Source organism: Sorex araneus, chromosome 2, assembly GCF_027595985.1.
Source record: "Sorex araneus isolate mSorAra2 chromosome 2, mSorAra2.pri, whole genome shotgun sequence".
In the NCBI taxonomy this organism is placed as follows: Eukaryota; Metazoa; Chordata; class Mammalia; order Eulipotyphla; family Soricidae; genus Sorex; species Sorex araneus.
This window is the reverse complement of record NC_073303.1, coordinates 291,642,792-291,662,352: the sequence shown is the minus strand read 5'-3', so window position 1 is coordinate 291,662,352 and position 19,561 is coordinate 291,642,792. Positions and strand designations below refer to the sequence as shown.

The 19,561-nt window shown below is 40.0% G+C and overlaps 1 protein-coding gene and 1 non-coding gene across 4 annotated transcripts; one reads left to right on the top strand and one right to left on the bottom strand.

The window, feature by feature from the left end:
* Positions 1–342: 342 nt before the first annotated feature.
* On the bottom strand, positions 343–16,250 carry TBCCD1 (TBCC domain containing 1). 3 transcript variants are annotated; one of them, XM_055126946.1, is made up of 9 exons: positions 16,200–16,250; positions 14,817–14,914; positions 12,711–13,092; positions 10,647–10,799; positions 7,139–7,505; positions 4,474–4,660; positions 3,798–4,295; positions 1,843–1,993; positions 343–1,023 (listed from the first exon to the last, which is right to left on the bottom strand). In XM_055126946.1, exons 3-8 carry the CDS (start codon positions 13,047–13,049, stop codon positions 1,864–1,866), a joined length of 1,674 nt encoding a protein of 557 aa, XP_054982921.1. In that variant the 5' UTR covers positions 13,050–13,092; positions 14,817–14,914; positions 16,200–16,250; the 3' UTR covers positions 343–1,023; positions 1,843–1,863. The 3 variants fall into 3 exon arrangements, with proteins under 3 accessions (XP_054982921.1, XP_004603083.2, XP_054982922.1); XM_004603026.2 differs by lacking the exon at positions 14,817–14,914 and having other exon boundaries at positions 16,200–16,234; XM_055126947.1 differs by lacking the exons at positions 14,817–14,914; positions 16,200–16,250 and adding an exon at positions 15,077–15,212.
* Positions 14,192–14,255, top strand: LOC129402938 (U7 small nuclear RNA). The gene has a single exon (XR_008628952.1). It is a non-coding gene; the product is annotated as a U7 small nuclear RNA (small nuclear RNA).
* Positions 16,251–19,561: the final 3,311 nt, after the last annotated feature.

Below are 19,561 nucleotides of genomic sequence, written 5' to 3'. Positions count from 1 at the left end.
CCAACAAATACTTTTCTAAATGGGATACACTCAGGATACATTTCGATCATTTCAGAAAATGGATAATGTCTAACATAAAAATTAAGAAATAAAACTTTGAGTAGCAATGTTAATGCTTGGTTTTCTAAATTTTATAAACTTTTAAAAGCATCTACTACATACTATTAATTTTAAAATAGACTTGTACTACTTCATGTGGTAATGCTGTTTTCTTGAATTTTACCTTAAAGTAGAAAAAATGAAAACTTCAATTAAAATTAATAAACACTATGGGGTTATTTTTCACTTTAGAAATAAAAGAGCATGTCCTTTTTTAAACTAAATGTAAACTTTATTTTGCTGTAACATCACAGAATTTGCTGTAACACAAAATTAAAAAATAAAGCTTTATCTTAGCAAAAGGAAAAAATTACTTTTGTTTATTGAAAATTTGAACCAGAAAATGAAAAACTTCACACAATTTCATTGTTTTTACTTTGTAAAAAACTATTTCTACTATATTTATACATCAAACATCAAAATTTCCTTCCAATTATTTTTTAAGGTAGTAACAATTTTTTATGTAGTTATAAAGAACAATTTATACATCAAACATCAAAATTTCCTTCCAATTATTTTTTTAAAGTAGTAACAATTTTTTTTATATAGTTATAAAGAACAACAAAATTCTTATTTAAATTCTAGGAAGGCTGGAACCCTTTAATCACACATTTAAATGTGACTTTCACTGGCAAACCTACAATCAGGTCAATATTAACATGTAAACAGTAAGACTGATTTCATTCATCTTTTCTATTTAGCATTGCAAAGATGAACCTTCTGCTGACCTATTAACAGTAATATATTTAGTTACAATTCAACCTAAACAGGAATAAATTAGTATGGAATAGAAATCCAGGGAGTATCTTTAAAAAAGGGGAAAAATACCCTCAAAACCCAAAGTCTTTTAAGAAGCTCGAGCACCATTCCAATTTAGGTTCAAGATGCACACCATCTATCAAGCATCCTCACGAATCCAAGGTCCTGAAGATAAAAGAAAAATACCAGTAACTCAACTTTCTATTGTCTTCATGAAAATAATAAGAAAATAACCTTGCATTTATAAAGCGACATAAAACAATATCCACTGGTAGCTTAGAACGGTAAGGCACATAAAATTTAAAGTTAATTATATTCTTTTTTCTGAGGGTCACATTAATTATAACACAGGAAATTCATACAGACATATAAACATGGCAGGATATTAGTCTAAATTAAAAATTTACCCTCATATAGCTCCATTTCCTTTGTATAACCCTCATTAGATTTCTTAATTCTTAATCTCAACATTAACAAAATGTTGTCAAATGCACAATGAACTGTACATGCCTTTAAAAATGTAAATAATATAGAAAGTAAACAAAAAATACTTTTCATAGTTTTGGAAAGCAGTTTGAATAGTTCTTAAAAAACCCAGGGCTGGAGTGATAGCACAGTGGGTAGGGCATTTGCCTTGCACGTGGCTGACCCGGGTTCGATTCCCAGCATCCCATATGGTGCCCTGAGCTCTACCAGGAGTAATTCCTGAGTGCAAAGCCAGGAGTAACCCCTGTGCATCGCCAGGTGTGACCACAAAAACAAACAAACAAACAAAAAAGTTAAACATGACTTTGCAATTTTACTTCTAGATATGTGCCCAAGAGAAATGAAACATATGCTTTAGGTAGGAACTTGCAAACAAGTACACGATCTATTTCAGCATAGCTGAAAGTAAAATCAACTTACATGCCCACTGAAAATAAACACATAAACAAGATTTCCCTGAATAGTTTGTTTTTAAGTGGTTAACATTTAAGTGCCTACCAGTGTTCTGATGTAGAAATCTCATCCCGCTGCTTGTTTTGAGGCTGCTGCAGGCGGCACGAGGCTATCCAGCTGTTGACGATGACCTGTAGTAACCAACCACTCATAAAACTTGTTCTCCACAAGCATCTGGAACTGCTTCCTTTGCTCCCTAAGATTGCAATTGGGAGGGAGAGGTGGCAAAACATGATTTCTTGTTGAATTTATGCCAAGTGATCATAAAACAGGATAAATTATTTCTAGTTATTCATTTGCTTTCTACAAACAGCTGCCCTGTTAAACTCTGCACTGTGGATTGTTCATATACAATGTGCTCCTTAGAAAGCCTTATTAGTAATTACACATTTTGTTCTGCTGTGATTATTCATTAAACATTTGCTGAGGATCAGTGGTGCTGACCAGTGTTCTAACTATAGTGCTCTGACAGGGATAAGTGCTTACAAGTGCTTACTGAAAAGAGAAGAGACAGGAACTGCACGACTCTGAAAGGTACAGCTCACACTGTGATGGGTGAAGGGGATTGTATATTCTATCAGAAAAGATAAGCATTGCAAATACACACACACACACACACACACACACACACACACGAAATTTAGTATTTATTAAGTACTTAGGAGAAAAATACAGCAGGGTTAAAAAAAAGAGTTTTGGGAATACTATTGTAGAAAACGAGTGAACACCTAATAGTGTCATTTCTAAAATGACAGTAAAGCAGAGATCTGACCAAAGTATAGATTAAGTAAAAGACATATCTGAAAAACATTCCAGACAGAGGAAATAAAAAGCTGCCAAGACTCTAAATTATATTATAGAGTATTTGTAAATATTCAAGATAAGAAAGAGAAGATGGCCCCACTTTCCCTTTCAAGACCAGCAAGGTCTTGGTATAACTACTATTTGTTCCAGTTTCTTTTTCTAGACAAGAGGTTCCCAAACTTATTTGCTTTACCACCTACTTTTGGGGAGGTGACAGCTGCATGCACAAAACCCTATTATTAATAGTGCTATAAATGCCAGTGTCCAAAATTGTCAAAAATGAACAAAAGTCCAGTAGCCTTAAAAAAAAAAAAAGATTCTGTCCTCATTTTCTACATAAACTCTGCTCATTCTTCAAAGACAAAAACAAATCCTACTCCCTCCATAAATCCTCTGAATGTCTGACTAACAAACTGATGACTTCTGAATCATTAAACCATACAGTGTGTCCCTGGCTTTTAGAATCCAGAAACCAACATCCTGGAAATAAAATTTCAAGGCAGACATAATAAACTGCAACTATCCACTATCGTAAGTTAATTATTTAAAATTGTTTATACACCAGCAGAAAGAAGCAAGCAATCTCAGAACAAAAGATAATATCTATAACGGCTACATTTGGCTTTTAAAATACTGTATTTATTTTTTACTCTTTATTATTGATTCAGGAAAACTCTTGATAAAAACTGGCATTATGTAACACTTGCACAGTTGTAAATAATGTATGCACTGTAATATCACTTTAATTATGTGTAAAAATAAAATCTAAAAACAAAACAAAAAATAATGGCATTAGTTTATGGAGCAGCTGTATTAGGAATCCACCCATGGAGAATCTGTCGGCAGAGTGGAGAAGCCAGAAATCTGTTTTTAACAAGTTCCTCAGATGATTCTATTGCACAAGCAAGTTTAGAATCTCCTGTATAGTGCAGAGAAATACAAAACTAGAACCAACACATTCAATTATTGGATTATGTGGCTCTTTCACTTATATATCTTATATCTACAAACTAAACCAAAGCTTCATAAAAGAAGGAAACCTAAAACTCAAATACCCACTCTCATTTCCCAACCAAAAGTTTTAGCAAGATACACTGTTTTCATTACTTCAGTACAGCTATTAAGCACATCCACAATAATTTGCTTTCCTGTAGAGTTGTACATTAAACACAGGATTGCTTCTAGAAAAGACTCACTTTGTCAGTCGAGCCTCCTTCACAGTTTTCTGCCAGATCTGTATCTTCTGTTCTCTTTGACCCAGGGCTTTCTGGTATGCAGATGGAAGACCCCCAGGGATCTCGGTTGTGTCCCCTTCCATTTCAAAGGGAGTAATAAACACATAGAATTCACAGGGTGGTAAAATCCGGAAGACATGTGGGTCTCTGTTCTCTCTGCACACAATCATTGGGTTGTCCCAATAGTTAGGCACTGTAGCTAGGCCTGTCCTGGCCATATGATCTTCCAGCATTGGGTAATGGGTATGAAAGGGGGCAAAAGTTACTGCCTGGTTCCCAGAGAGAATGAGTGGGCGAGTAGGTGTCAGAAGGTGAAAGATGCAGCCTGTTGTAGAAGATATGGATAAACGGTGGCAAACAGAAATGACTTTAACATTGTCACAGCTGTGGAGGTGAAGAGCAGTCTGTACGGGACCCAGGACAAAGGTGCTATTCCTGCACTTCTCAATTGTCACAGATCTAAAACGTTGGAAAAAAACAAAAAGAATTCCTCTGTATGGGAGTTAAGATACAAAATATCTCCTTATAATATTATCAATTTTTTTATTACAATGTTACTCTCTGATGGCAAAAGAAAAATCAATCATAGTCAAAAGAAAATGTCATAACGTTAGAACAGTATGAAGACGGTGCTTACCGTAAGGGAGAGAGCAGATATATAAAAGATTCGTTGCAGCGATGGATCTTCACGTGAGCACCCACCAGAGTATCTGAACTCTTGGCCAATGTCTGCTTGTAAACTTGGCTCATCACCACCATGCGGTGGGTCCGAGGCGCCACATGAATATTACAAGCAATTTTAGCTCTTTTGGTCGCCCCTTCAACTATTTAAAAATAAATAAGTGGGACAATTTCAATTCAAGAGAACTCTATATGCAATTACAAGAATCTTCATGTAAACATGTTTAAATCTAAATACATGTGAAGCTACAAAAACATTATATTTGGGTGTCAGGTGGTGTGTCTCCTATACCACTTCTCTATTATGTTTGCCATAGTTCACAATTTTTGTTAAAAAAAAAAATTTAAATCTCCAGTTTGTTCAATATTGCCCATAAATTGAAAGTTTTCTTCACCTGTCTTTCAAATTATACAAAATGCCCAAGGCCATATGGCCAATAAATGACAGCGCTGACTCACCAATGATGTCTACCCTTACATGTCTTAACTTACATCCCAATCCCTAAACAATCTCTTAAATTTCACGAAACTAATTTTAAGCCTTGCCTGAATTAATTAGTGTGCCATTCCCATTTGGGTTCATGTATTTATTCCCAAGACCAGTACAAAGAGCATATCTTCCTGTCATACATGGTACCCTGCAAAAGCTGATACACAAAAGAATCCTTGTACGTTATTCTGAAAATACTATACTGCAATTGCATGATTTGCTTTGCAGACTGTATGTCTCCCTAAGACATAATCCCCACAATCTTGTGAAGAAAATAGCCAAATGTCAAGACCTATACAAGTATATGCCTATTCTTCTTTTAAATTAGTTTATAAATACTACTCAGCTGCAAGAGAAGATGAGGTTTTGTCTTTTGCTACAAAATACAGAATTGTAGGGTACTGTACTAAGTGAAATAAGACAAAGGGAGGAAGACAAAAAATACCTGATGACCCCCTTATAGGCAGCATATTAAAGAAGCAAAGCAAGGGAATAGACAAGTCTAATGAGAGAAAAATCAGATTCTCACAAAAGAGTCTGCAGAAGTGGGGATTGTAAGGGTCTTATGGACTGTGGTAGTGGGTTACTGGCCTCAGGTGGTGGATGCGGTAGGGTATCAGGAACAAAAAACCTGTAAACATTTGCACTCTTATAAATTAATTTTACTTCAGAAGTAATTTAAAGATTATGCAATAATTTCTATCAGTCCTTCGTTACAAATATGTTTACTGTAGAAAAATTTAAATATAGTAGTAAAAGATGAACTATTTGAAATCTTGGGGGCCAGAGAAACAGTATAGCAGGTGTGTTTGGCTTGCACACAGCTGACCCAGGTGTGACCCAGGTGTGACCCCTGGCAACGCATAGGGTCCTGCAAGTCCTCCAGGAATGATCCCTGAGCACAGAGCCAGGAATAAGTCCTGAGGACAGCTGGATGTGGCTCACAATCACACAAAATTATTTGTAACCCTACTATTTTCCACCAGTAACATTTCAGTGTAATCCTAAAATGTTATCTACACCTCCTTTTTCCTAGAAGTGCCTAACCTAACAATGTTTCAGACTTTACTTGACTATATATTATTTTTATCAACATCTTCTCCATACTATGGGAGCCTTACAAATGTAAGACTTTCTGACGTCATTCTAGAGCAATACGTTAGTTGGAAAGGAAATTGCAGGATCACAGACTCTTTGCTTCAAGATTCTGTTGAATATAATTGCTCAATCCATTTTATTTTTTGTATTATAAAAATATGATACAAAATGGATTTTTTAATACAAGTACAGACAGAACTCATATTTTCTTCTGAATGTTCACTTAGAGCCAGAAGATTTGCTTATGCTTGATACTGAAAGGTTGTGTCAATATATTCTAGTGTTTTGGGTTTGTTTTCTTCCCATTAATTTGTCGGGCATTTACCTTAGTGTAATATTTACTGAAATGTGTGCTCAGTTCCTTTTTTATTTCAATATACACTTCGATTATAACATCATATTCCTTTAGCCATTACTGAGCTTCAGAAATAGATACAGATACAGCCAAGGTCAGATTCTCTCTAAATTTAAATTCCAATTAAGAAATCTCTCATCTACTTGTATCTGTGTAGATAAAAAGGGAACTCATAACTAATCTAAGGTTGTAACTGTGGAATGACCAAATTCTGCTACGTTGTGTAGAAAATAACCTCAAGTCAATAAGCATATGAAAGAGAGGAACAGAGTTAGAAAACTGGGGCCAAGGAGATGGCTCAAAGGACTAAAGTACTCGCTTTATGGGAGTTCTAGGTGGCACCTCAGCACGCTAGGATTCCCACAGTAGTATCGGATATGCCAGGCCTACCCCACCCCCCAAAGTCAGAAATGAGGAAAGTAGTAGAAAGAGAAGACACACTAAAGCCAGAATATCTGTTAACTGCAACCAAAATAACCTGGGCTAATAAATAAAATCCAGAGCTGTTGCTGCTTTCAGAGGAAAGTCACATACAAAAGAGAGAAGGTGCGTTGTTCTTTTATAGTAGCAATTATTTTAGGTCTCCTACAGAAGATGTATGACTATTAATACATCAGAAAACACTAGGTTCCTAATTTGTCATTCAATTGAATATCATTTAAAATATTTTAAAAATACCTTGGTAAGCCCAAGCCAATTTCTTTCCAGACTTGAGGCAAGCAGATGTACCAAAGGGATTATCAGTCAAAGAGGATCTCAACCAGGCTTCCAGCTTGCAGTAAGAAAAGGTCTTAGAGAACTTTGAGAAGCCACTTTCTTCATGCAGTGGTTGCCACAGCGCAAGTTCATGAAGTGGATGTATCTTCCTGCCTCTCTTCACTGTACCTTCGATAAGAAAGCTAAGTGCCACAACAGCCTCTCGAGAGACTAGACTATTATGAGTTGAATGAAATGATGCAGTGAGTTGTTCTGGATCTAAAAGCAGCTCAAGAAGATCTGACAGATGATCAGAGACAAAAGCTTGATGACTGTAATCATTCCAGTTCTAAAAAATATCAAAAGAAAGCATGCTTAACAAAATAGATTCTCTAAGACCTAAAACATAAATATTTTCATTATCTTGTGCTTGAATTTGCCTCATTCCCAAAGAAGTATTGAAGATGGGAATATAAACCTTATGAAATTTTTGTGCATATGATAGGTATAAACAGATTCTTTTTCCAACTCAGAAAATTCAAAAGCAATACTAACAATTCAGTGTCCCAAAACACAACATTATAAATTTAATATTTTAAGCTAACCACAATCTTAAGATAAATGCCATTACCACACTCAACTATATCAATGAGGAAATACACATACGAAAAGGTAAGGAACTTACTCAAAGTCACATGGCTAGTGAACACTCTTTAAAGTTTAAAAAGAGAATTCAAATAACCATCTCATTTATTCCATGAAGCAGAGGGTTTCTTTATCCTCTCAAATCAACAGATTTCAAATTCTACTGGATGCAACAAAGAAACTTGTCTTAAGTGACTAAATTTAAGGGAAAAGGATAACTTTGAGAATAAGCTTCCTGTTGGCAGATGTTCCCAGATTTGGCTCATTTGACATATTTTTTGAATTTCCCTTTCATGTTATGAGCCATATCAAGTGACGAATTATGCAAATTAAGCAGTTCTGTCCCCCTAGGAACTCAAGAGTTTATATGATGTAATTTAAAAAATAAACATAAAATAAATTAACCATTTAGCAGAGATTCATAAAGAAATTCTACGAGCATGAGAAAAATCATGAACTGCACTTGGGAAAAAAACAATACAGTGGAGTGCTGTTTGAATAGATTCTTAATTGATATAGGAAGGGGCCGTGTAAGCTGGGACCAAGCACATTACGCCTTATGTGAAATGCTGAAACAGCAGAACTTTATTTTCAAACTAGTTTCTAAATAGCTGTACTTTATGTTCTTAATAAACTCCCATTCAGAGGCCAAAAAGACTACCAAAGCAAAACTGTTCACATCCTCCCCCGATCTTGTTACACATGCCCCCTTTCCCTGCCCCAACCACAGAAGGCCCTGAGATGACTACTTGGAGAACACTGGGAAAATAACAATGACAACTAGAATCCACGAATGGAGTTTAGATAGGAGATGCAATTTTAAAAGTATAGAACAGTTTGAGGATTGAAAACTAAAGGCATGGATCTAATTACAGAGATCAAGCCCTCCTCTCATGCCCCCCTCCATCAAAAGTCATTAGTACCTGTATCAGAGGTGGGGGAGGGGGTGGAGAGGGAGAGAAAGAACAGGTTTTTAAAGAGTTATATCAGAGGTAGAATTAGTGAGATATAAAAACTAATTAGACATTAGATAGATTTAAAAAAAAGCCTCAGTGGCTGGTGGTCCACTTTGACCTATAAACATAATATAATTTAAATAAAGGGAGATTTTAGTATAGGAATGTACTGAAGTCTAATACTAATATTTTACTGAATTTTCATCACTATTATCCTTCTCTTCTAAAAGAGGAAAGCAAAAGACTGGAGAAGTTAATTGATAACTCAAGTTATGTAAGAATTAGAGGAAGAACAAGATTTGAATGTAGGCTACAGTAGCCCTATGGTGACAATCCAGTAGGAACTACATGTGCAATGAGCAGGCAATGAATAACATCTCTAAAACTGCTGAATTTGTACATTCTGAACTTGAGGTAAAGATGGACATCTATGTGGACAAAATATAGACTGGACATAAATTCAGGAGTCACTGAGAAATATGAAGTCTGAGAAGAGAAACTATGATGTCACAGAAGGAGACAAATTTGCTAGAGGCAGAATCCTGAAGGAACAGCAACAGGTAATTGTTAGGGAAGAGAATTTATGAAGAGTGAGAAAAATTCAAAGCAGAACTAGGAGAACAGTGTCATGAAATAAGACAGAATTTAAAAAGAATATTAAAGAATTAAATATAAGAATTTGTTTAAGGCTTAAAACATGTTTAAAGAGACTATACATGGCAATAAAACTGAACTCCAAGTTTTAATTAGTTTTTTTCAAAATACTTTTCCCAAACTATGGACTGGAGTGGTAGTACAGTGGGTAGGGTGTTTGTTTTGCTGCAGTCAAAGTGGAATCGACCCCCAGCATCACATATATTCCCCAGAGCACTGCCAAGACTAATTCCCCAGTGTAGAGCCAGGAACAAGCCCTAAGCATGGCAGGGTATGACCCAAAAAATAAATAAGTACAGAAAACAAAAAGGAATGATTCATTTGGTTGGAGTGATAGTACAGTAGGCAAGGCTCTTGCCTTGTACACTGCCCACAAAAGGTTCGATACCAGGCTTTACCTATGGTTCCCAAGCACCACCAAGAGTAATTGCTAATCCAGAGCCAGGAGTCACCCCTGAACATCACCAGATGTGGCCCCAAAAAGGAAAATTTGGGGCCAGAGTGATAGTACAGTGGGTACGGTACATGCTCCACATGCGGCCAACCCAGATTCAATCCCTGGCATTCCATATGGTCTCCCGAGCACCACATGGAGAAATTCCTGGTACAGAGCCAAGAGTAGCGAGCCCTAGAGCATTGCTGGGTGTGCCACTTCCCCCACGCCCCCCAAAAAACCCTATCAAATAAACAGAAAATACTTTTCCCGAAGTAGGTTTGATGTCCTTAATATACAAGAAAAAATAGAACATTTTCTAAAACTCACAATGTGACGGAGTTAAATTTAACATCTAGGTTATCACATCATTTATAATTATTCAAGCACGCTGAGTTTAAATATGTTTAGGCAAATTACTTATGCATAGGACAGTATTTTTATAAAATGTGCCAGAAAATTCAACAAATTCAACATTTGTAAATACTACATCTTCTCATGTACACTTCATCAAAGAAGCAGATTTAAGTTCATCAATGTGCAAATAAATGGAATGCAAAAAAATGTATGGTGAATAATTTCCCAAAATTGTGTATGGGATTTCTGTGTCAGTGAGGGAACAAAAATAACTTCTCTATTTTGATTAAGATTACACAAATTGATTTTGTTTTGTAATTTGGTGCAGAAAAGTAAAAAGCAAACAAAAGCTAGCAAATCACTGGCTTATGTAAGCAATACCAACAAGCCCCAGGTTGCTCATAAATTATCCCTTTCATAAGATGAGCTGAAAATGTAACAGTACCTTAGGACAACTGGACTTTTCAGTGAGGTCAGGAGACTGAGATCTGTTTCGAGGACTAGGCCACTCTTCTCCGATCAAAGAGGTCCTCAGAGAGACCTTGTTTAATTGCTGTATATATAAGAAAAGCAAAAACTGCAGGGTGTCCACTGAAAGCTGTACAAAAAGAAAATAAATGATGACCACCATCAATCACTAGTCAACCAACACCAAGTAGATACAGTAAAATAAAGTTACAACTATTACTAATCTTAAGACAACTATAAAAACATTGTCAGCACTTGATGTCTCTGATATTCCAATGTAGGAGCTTCTGAAACTGACTTGTAGTCATTTACCCCCTCCACAGGCTACCTCTGGCCTTCTAAAACCAAATCTTTTCTCTCAAAAATGGATTGAAAAAAAAAAGATTAAGTACAGACATTTATAATTCAGAAGTTTAAAACTGTTAAAAACAAATAAACAAAAAACCTTCCAGGGTCAGGGATAGTTAAGCGGGTTGGAGTACCTTCTTTCCATGTGGAAGCCCAGGGTTTGACCCTTGGCACTATAGGGTTTATGATCCCCAGAGCACATTGAGTATTACCAAAAACAAAAACAAAACCTTCATAATTTGAAAAAATAAATGAAGGAAAGGAATAAAAAAAATTTAGTGAGGATAAGAAGATTATCTTAACCAAAGACTTAGAGGTGTATCAAGGAAGTTTTAGATATTAGTGCATTGTCTGAAATTACATGCAAATTTCTAGTATTCAAGCATTTTCGGGAGAGCTTTAAGTTCTCATCAAATTTTAAAAGAAGTGTTTAACTTAATAAATAAAGTAAAAAAACTACTGATGTGATAGGTGTTTATAAGTCATTTCTTTTTTTGAAGTATTATGTTTAACCTCTTGTTTTGAAGACTGTGATTATGCTCATAAACCTGTTCTCATGCAAGTGAGAAAGTTATTGTGCCAAGTCAATGAAATGCTGGGATTGCTTGTTAATGTGATTAGCTTACTCCGATTAATATACTTTCTCTGTGAAATCTTTCTTGGTCATCAGAATTTCCTGAAGGAATTATCTGGTTTTTTTTTTAATGTATCTTATTTCATGCAGTTTTATTATTGTACATATTACACATTAAATAGCACTTTATTCGTTCTTTTTAGGTCTTACCCAGTAGTGCCTGGGGACCAGTACTGTCAGGGATTACACCTGGCCTCCCATATGCAAAGCATGTGTTCCAGTCCTCTGTGCTGTCTCCTGGACCCTAAACAGCACTTTTATTTATTTTTACACACCAGCTTCCCTTACAGTCTAAGAGCTTCATGGTGACATAGATGCCAATCTAGTCATTTCTAAACCCTAGCACATGGTAAAGACTCATTTAAAAATAATAGTGGAGCAGGTAGGGGTTTGCTTTACACTCGACCAACCCAGGTTTGACCCCAGAATCCCATATGGGCCCTCCAGCAATGCCAGGAGTAATTCCTAAGTGCAGAGCCAGTAATAACCCCTGAGCATTGCCTGGTGTGCCCCCTCAAAAAAAAAAAATAAACAGTGCGGAGTTTTTTGGTTTTTGGTTTTTTTTTTTTTTGCTTTTTTTTTAGGGTCACACCTGGCGATGCACAGGGGTTACTCCTGGCTTTGCACTCAGGAATTACTCCTGGCGGTGCTCAGGGGATCATATGGGATGCTGGGAATCGAACCCAGGTCGGCCAAGTGCAATGCAAATGCCCCACCCACTGTGCTATCTCTCCAGTCCAATGGTGCAGAGTTCTGATAGTAAAGTATTATCAGTGGCTGGTTCATAGACCCTCACCTCAAAATATTTTTCAAGTCAACAAAAACATTTCTCTCTTTCAATTACAGAGTTTCTGTACTATTACTGTCTTGGGAGTAGGTGAATAAGGATTGCTAAGTATGGACTAAATCACTAAGCACTGTAACTGGGAACTGCTAAAGCTCAAATAGTACTCTGGAGTCACAACAGTCATTAACCTGAAACACTGTACAGCTACTACCAAAATAAGCAGTTCATTCTCCAAAATAATTATATACATTCACATGCATCTAAACCCATACCTGATTTCTCCTCTGTTCAATTTCCTCCTCAGACAAGCAGTTGGACAAAATCTCGGACCATTCCAGGCGCTCCTGTGGTGTCTTCACGGCAAGACTATCAAATACTTCAAAGTAAAGCCATGCCAGATCCTTAGCCAACTGCAGCTTCCCACATGCAATGTGCCTCCATGTAGACCAGTACAGGCGTGGGTATGCACCCTCTGAGGCCCGGGCTCGCACATAAGTAGCTATCTTCCTGAGATAGTGAAGACTGAATTTGGATGGAGGGGGCACCTGCAAGGCGCCCACAATAAAGGGTTCTGCTTTCACCCAAAGGAGAACTCCTCTGCATTGATCCATAATATCCTTAAGGACATCTGTGTAAAAAGGCTTCTTTGCATACCTAGGAAACAAAGTTTCTTCACAAACTGAGCTACAACAAAGGTCTTTTATGTATTTTCCCTTATGATGACTCCTCTGTTTTTAAACGTGCTGTATCCTTCTAAAAGACATTGGGGGAGGAGGGGCAGCTGGGGAATCTGCACAGTGGTAAAATGTAGGTCTTACATTGCACAGATTAATTTTTAAAAGCTTAATCTAATTCATCAACTAAAACCAGAATCAATTTTTGGGGTCAGATCTCATGTGATCTATTTTGAGTAAGAAAACAGGGGATAAGGGGAGCTCCCAAGCAGGGTTCAGGAGATGGGGAAGGGGAGGTTGCCTCATGGACTGCACCTGACAATCTTCCCCACAATGCTCAGGATCCATGCTGTGATGGAGACTGAACTGGGTTGGTTGCCTGGAAGGAAAATGCCTTAGTGCTGTATCTGGCTCCTGATCAAGATGGTTTATTGTGAAGAAACAAAATTATTTTAATTGTTCAAAGTGGATGTTGAAGCAGAGTGTGTGAATACATGAGGTATGAGAGTTACATCCCTGCTCAGGACAAAAGGGCCAAAAAAAAGAAAAAAGTCATCTTACATGGGAAATATTGTTATTCTCTGAAGACGGATGCCAGTTAAAATAAGCACAATGAAATTTTATAGTCAAATCACTTACACATAAAGTTTGACTGGTTTAAGATTTGGGAGTCTTCACTGGCCACTTAAGTTCAGTATGAAGCAATAAGGCCAGGAGACACGAATGCTTACATAAACATAAACTGCAAGAAGAGATCAAGAGAAATTAAAGTATCTTTACTCTGTTCCAGTAAAGTACAGTGAAGTTGCTACATCAAATTCTACTATGCTTGGCTCAGTCAGTACTTTTCCTTGTTTTGTTGTTACATAATTCTTATGAAATACTTATAAAATACCTAAAAATTGAAGGGAAAGAAATTATCTTCAGGCCTAACACCAATGGGAAACCAGTTAGTAACTTTATGGTAAATCCTATCTTTTATCTACACAGGAACTAAATATTTTCAAATCTTTGTAATTTTTTAATACCATATGACCAATTCTGTATTATTTTGAAAGGTACATAAATCCTAAATATCTTAGTCTTTGAACTCTTCGAGAATTTGTCTAGCAGATTTTCCAGTTTCTACCAGAAAGTACCCCCCAAAATAAATATATATATATATATATGTAACCTGCTTATTCCAGTTATTCTTTTTATTTATTTATTTTTTGCTTTTTGGGTCACACCCAGCAATGCTCAGGGGTTACTCCTGGCTTTACACTCAGGAATTGCTTGGGGGACCATATGGGATGCTGGGAATTGAACCTGGGTCTACCAGATGCAAGGCAAATGCCCACCCGCTGTGCTATTGCTCCAGCCCCCTTATTCTCTTTTTAAATTTACAAGAATGGCAACCACTAAACTGGGTGTTAAGCACATGGGTTCACTTCCCTATTCCACTTTTGCATGTTAAAATTTTCTATTATAAAAGTTTTCAGGTTTTCACTGTTATACACACTATAGTTACCCTTTCTGTATGTCTTCTATACCGATTCTACAGCAAAAATTCAGATATGCACTGTGAAGTAACTGATATTTCTGAAGCTTCTGACATATCTTCACTGTTTTCCAAAATGAATGTACTAAATTGTACTTGGCCAAAGTATCTTCTTCAGGAAGCATTCCTTAACATTAAGTAACAAAGCTTAAAAATGTGACTACCTTGCAGGGGCTGGAGAGATGACAGTTCAGGTATTATGGCAGTTGTCTTGCAACCAGTCGGACTACGGAAATCCCCAAAACAATCCCAGTAGTTATCCCTGAAGCACAAAGCCAAGAATCAGTCCTGAGCACCCCTGGGTGCCACCCAACTCCCTCAATTCCCCTCTCTCCCTCCACCACCAAAGAGTCCTTGTGTACTGGAAAAGGTTTCTTGGCTATTATACTATTACACTTTGCATCTGATTTTAAGAAAAATGTACTTCTTTGGGGGTAATTATAGCTTCACAAGAAGAACTGACATCAGTTCAGGGCTGCTGCGCCAATTTAGCATACTTCACCCTCTCTGTCTCAGAAAGATGTGGAGAAATATAGTCAGACCACACACACCCCCCAAGTCACATCACACACACACACAGACACATATACACACCCCAAACTCACATCACACACACACACACCAGAGACACATCTCACACACACACACACCGAAGTCACATCACACACACACACCAGAGACACATCACACTCACACACACACACACACACACACACACACACACACACACACACACACACCTGTCTCGGAAACACGTGGAGAAATATAGGACTTACCCCCATTATCAGACCCCCCCCCCAATACACACACCAAAGTCACATCACACACACACACACACACACACACACACACACACACCTCTGTCTCGGAAACACGTGGAGAAATATAGGACTTACCCCCATTATCAGACCCCCCCCCATACACACCCCAAAGTCACATCTTTAAGCTGTCCTAGCGCGAAGTGGAATGGAAGTCTGTCTGACTTGAGTTGCTTAAGAACAGTTTTGGAATTCAGGGAAAAAATTTAAAAAATGAGTACATGGACCCAGAAGGATTAGCAGATGCGGGAAGCGGAGGGATGAACCCAAAGGCTTCCGGGCCGCGGGCCGCACAGGACCTGCCTTCGGGTGGGAGCTGGCTCGGGAAAATCTTCTGGGAAACTCGAAGGAAGGACCCCTGGCTGAGCGCGCTCGGCGTGGGCCCTCGGAAAGGCGTGGGCTGAGGGCGGCGCCCCAGCCCCTGGCGCGAGGGGGACTGCACAGCCCGCGCTCCGGAACGAAGCCGCGAGTCTGACGGGGGCTCACGAACCAGCTCGAGTCGGAAAGGGGGTGGTCTTTCCCGTTCAAACAAACGCCCGCGAGGGGCGGCCGGCGGCGGAGGCCGGGGACAGCCGGGACTCCGGCCGGGGAGCGACGCCGCGGCGTGAGAAACAGCCAGAGGCCGGCAGCTGGGCTCCACGGCGGCCCTCAGGGCCCCCCGCCCCTCCGCCCCGCGCCTCGGCGCGCGAGACAGCGGCCTCGGCCCAGCCCGAGCCGCCTCCCGGTTACCTGCACCGGCCCGCGCGCCGCCGCGCCCCGCTCCGGGCCCGCCCCGCGTCCTCCGCACCCACTACGCAGGCGCCGCGCCGCGCACCACCGAGACCCCGCGGGCGGCCTGGCTAGAGCGGCCGGGCGCCGCTGGGCTGGACCCAGACGCAGTTGTCAGGGCGATCAGGGTTCTTCAGTTCCTCCGCGCCGCGTGCGCGCTTACCTGAAGACGGCGGACGGCTTCGAGTGTGTCTGGCTTTTCACATCGAGCGAGGGGCGGGGGGTGCGCGGGTACGAAGTTTGGTTGTTGTTCCACAGCACTTGTGGCTAGTCGACAGCTACTGGAAAGTTTGCACGCTTTGATCGGTAATATTAGGGGTGATGGCATTTATCAAATGCTTACTGTGGGATGACAGTATGCATCAAATTTAGTATGCATTATCGCCGTCTTTCCCAAAGCCCTTTAAAAGTAATTTCACACCCTCCCCGCACTGTGGAGGAATTTGCCCATAGAGAATTGAAAGCAGCAATACCCCTATTCCCCCACCCCCACCCCCAAGACAGTTTATAGGCTAGGAAGGCGCACAAAAAGTGCCCAAAACTATTCCACAGAGTCAGAGTGTTAAGACGACCACGCTGCGAAAAATTGGCAAAGATAAAAACTCAGTCCATCTGCGACCCGGGTTTGATTGCTCGGCATCCCATATGGTCCCCCCCCCCCCCCCCCCCCGAACCAGAAGTGATCCCTGAGTGCAGAGCCAGTATAAGCCCTGAATACCACCTGGTTTGGCCCCAAATCGAAACAATAAAAGCTCAAGCCATCTGAAGCCGGATCCAAGGTCATTAGCTCCTCCACTCTGTTAGCTTTCTTGCCTTGGTACCTCGTTCATGAAATCCATGGGGTGGGGGGGGGGAGGGTGGAGTTCACAGTGTCCTTTAAACCTCTGCTTCGTGATTTGTTGGGCCATTTCCTACTTCCCTAGTCCGTTTATGGCTTCTCTGGGTGTGGAAGCTGCAAAGGTAAATAAGACCACATGGAGAAATTTGTTCCTCTTTTATTGACTTCTCACCTTGATAGGTGTCTTCCTGGAAGCAGTAGCCATTCTGCATGTCAAGAGGTAAAGAGCAGGGGATTTGGATTCTAACAGGAGATGAGGATCAGACTGCACCACAAAGTGGATCAGTGACACTGAGCAGATGTCCTCATTTGTGCCTTTGTTTTCTGCAATAGTAATTATTATGTCTAATACAGTGCTAGACACTAAGATCAGAGTAGTGGGCAGTGGGGGCCGGGACAAAATTCTTGCTTTCTTGGTGTGTATATTATAATAGGGCTGGGGCGATAGCACAGCAGGTAGGGCATTTGCCTTGCACGTGGTGGACCCAGTTTGATAAGTCCGTCCCTCTCAGAGAGCCTGACAAGCTACCGAAAGTATCTCTCCCACACGACAGAGCCTGGCAAGCTACTCTTGGAGTACTCGATATGCCAAAAACAGTAACGACAAGTCTCACAATGGAGACGTTACTGGTGCCTGCTCTTTCAAATCGATGAGCAATGGGATGACAGTGATACAGTGATATTATAATAGGGGGAATAGATAATGTGCATTGAGAAAATAAAAAAGGATACTTTCTAATAGTAAGAAATGCTGGCAGGGGCGGAGGATGGGATATATCCAGTGCTGAATTTGAACTGAGTCCTGAAAATAAGCATTGGAAGATCACAGTCAAAGCAACTTTATTCTGTGGCAGGCTTTGTTCTAAAGGTATTGTTCTGTTGACTGCTCAACAGAACAGTCCAGATTCAGGCTCTCAGGAAACTGGCATTCTGTGTGAATGTAGGGGATGGGGTAGAAATTAGTCAGGTACAGTAAGGACTTGGTAAGGGAGGTTTATTAGTTGGTCATGGAAGTGATCTCTTCGGTGGTGCACTTAAGTTTGATACCTGAGTTTTTTAATAGACACGTATGTTAGGATCCAAGGGAAGAGGTAGAATAAAGGCCATGGACAGAAATGAGGTTGGTGCATTCCAAAAAGAGGCAGGAAACCAGATTTTCTGGAATATGGTAAGGAGTATACTAGATAAATGTATGCATTACACATCTAACTTTATTGAGATAGATAAGGTTTTAAAAGCTATCATAAAGAGTTAGTATTTGGGGCCAGAGCCATAGGTAGGGCATTTACCTTGCATGCAGCCAACATGGGATCAGTTCCGGGCACTCCATATGGGCCTCTTAGCCCACCAAAAGTGATCCCTGTGTGCAGAGCCAGGAGTAATCCCTGAACAGTTCTGGGTGTGCTCCTCCTCAAAAAAAAAAAGTTGGGGGACTGGAGAGATAGTACAGCAGGTAGGTTGTTTGCCCTGTACATGGCCAACCTGGGTTCCATCCCTGCCATCCCCTATAGTTTTCCAAGCACTGCCTGGAGTAATTCCTGAGTGCAGAGTCAGGAGTAAACCCCAAGCATTGCTGGGTGTGACCTAAAAAAACAAAGAAGAAAAAAGTTGGTGTTTTAATTCTAAGTGCAGCAAAATACATTCAAGGAAATGGCATGATCTGACTTCTGTAAAATATGGGAGGCGGGAAGAACTAAGACACTGGGAGTGGAGGCATGGTGGGGGTGGGACAGTTTAACAGATTGAGCAGGGAGATCAGAAGTCTCCTCTTGTCTTAATTATTCACAGCGTGTTTACTATACATTTGTCCGGTTATCCATACACTCTACTAGCGACTTGCAGATATTTATCCCATTAAAATTTCATACTGGGCTGGAGCAATAGTAGAGCGGGTAGGGCGTTTGCCTTGCACGTGGCAGACCCAGGTTCAATCCCCAGCATCCCATATGGTCGCCTGTGCACTGCCAGGAGTGTTTCCTGAGTGCAGAGCCAGGAATAACCCCTGAGCATCGCTGGGTGTGACCCCAAAGCCCCCCCCTCCCAAACTTCACACTTCCATAAAATGCTTAAAAGCTTAGGCTGAGACTAGGGGGCTGAAAAGTGTTGCAATCTGAATTTCAACCTCCCAGCCTCCAGACTCTTTCTCCGTTGGACATGTTTCTGTTGGACATGTCAGGAAAGACCAATTAAGAACCTATCGGACATGTCAGGAAAGGCCAAATAAGATCTCCTAAGTGATGCGGGAGCCAGGCCAGCAAATTGGAGTAACTGGCCCCGCCCCTGTCACTTAAGTCCCTGTCTCCCGCATCCAGCTCTCAATGAATGAAATTCCGAGATTTGTAGCCCAGATAAAACTTCTGTTCCGTCATTGGACAGTTTGGAAGAAGAGCCGCCTGATTGGTGAAGAGTCCAAGGGGGCGGGCCGGGGAAAACTTTGTGAATCTGGGTTGCTTAGCCGGGCACTCTTTCTCCCCACTACCTTTTA

What these genes read in the sequence shown, in the direction of transcription:
- TBCCD1 (XM_055126946.1), bottom strand. Translation starts at nt 13,049, where the DNA reads ATGGATCAATGCAGAGGAGTTCTCCTTTGGGTGAAAGCAGAACCCTTT. An exon ending in ATTGGCTTGGGCTTACCAAG is followed by an intron (nt 4,661 to 7,138) that starts GTATTTTTAAAA and finishes ATTTTTAAATAG; the next exon opens with TTGAAGGGGCGACCAAAAGA. An exon ending in TATCTGCTCTCTCCCTTACG is followed by an intron (nt 4,296 to 4,473) that starts GTAAGCACCGTC and finishes CCAACGTTTTAG; the next exon opens with ATCTGTGACAATTGAGAAGT.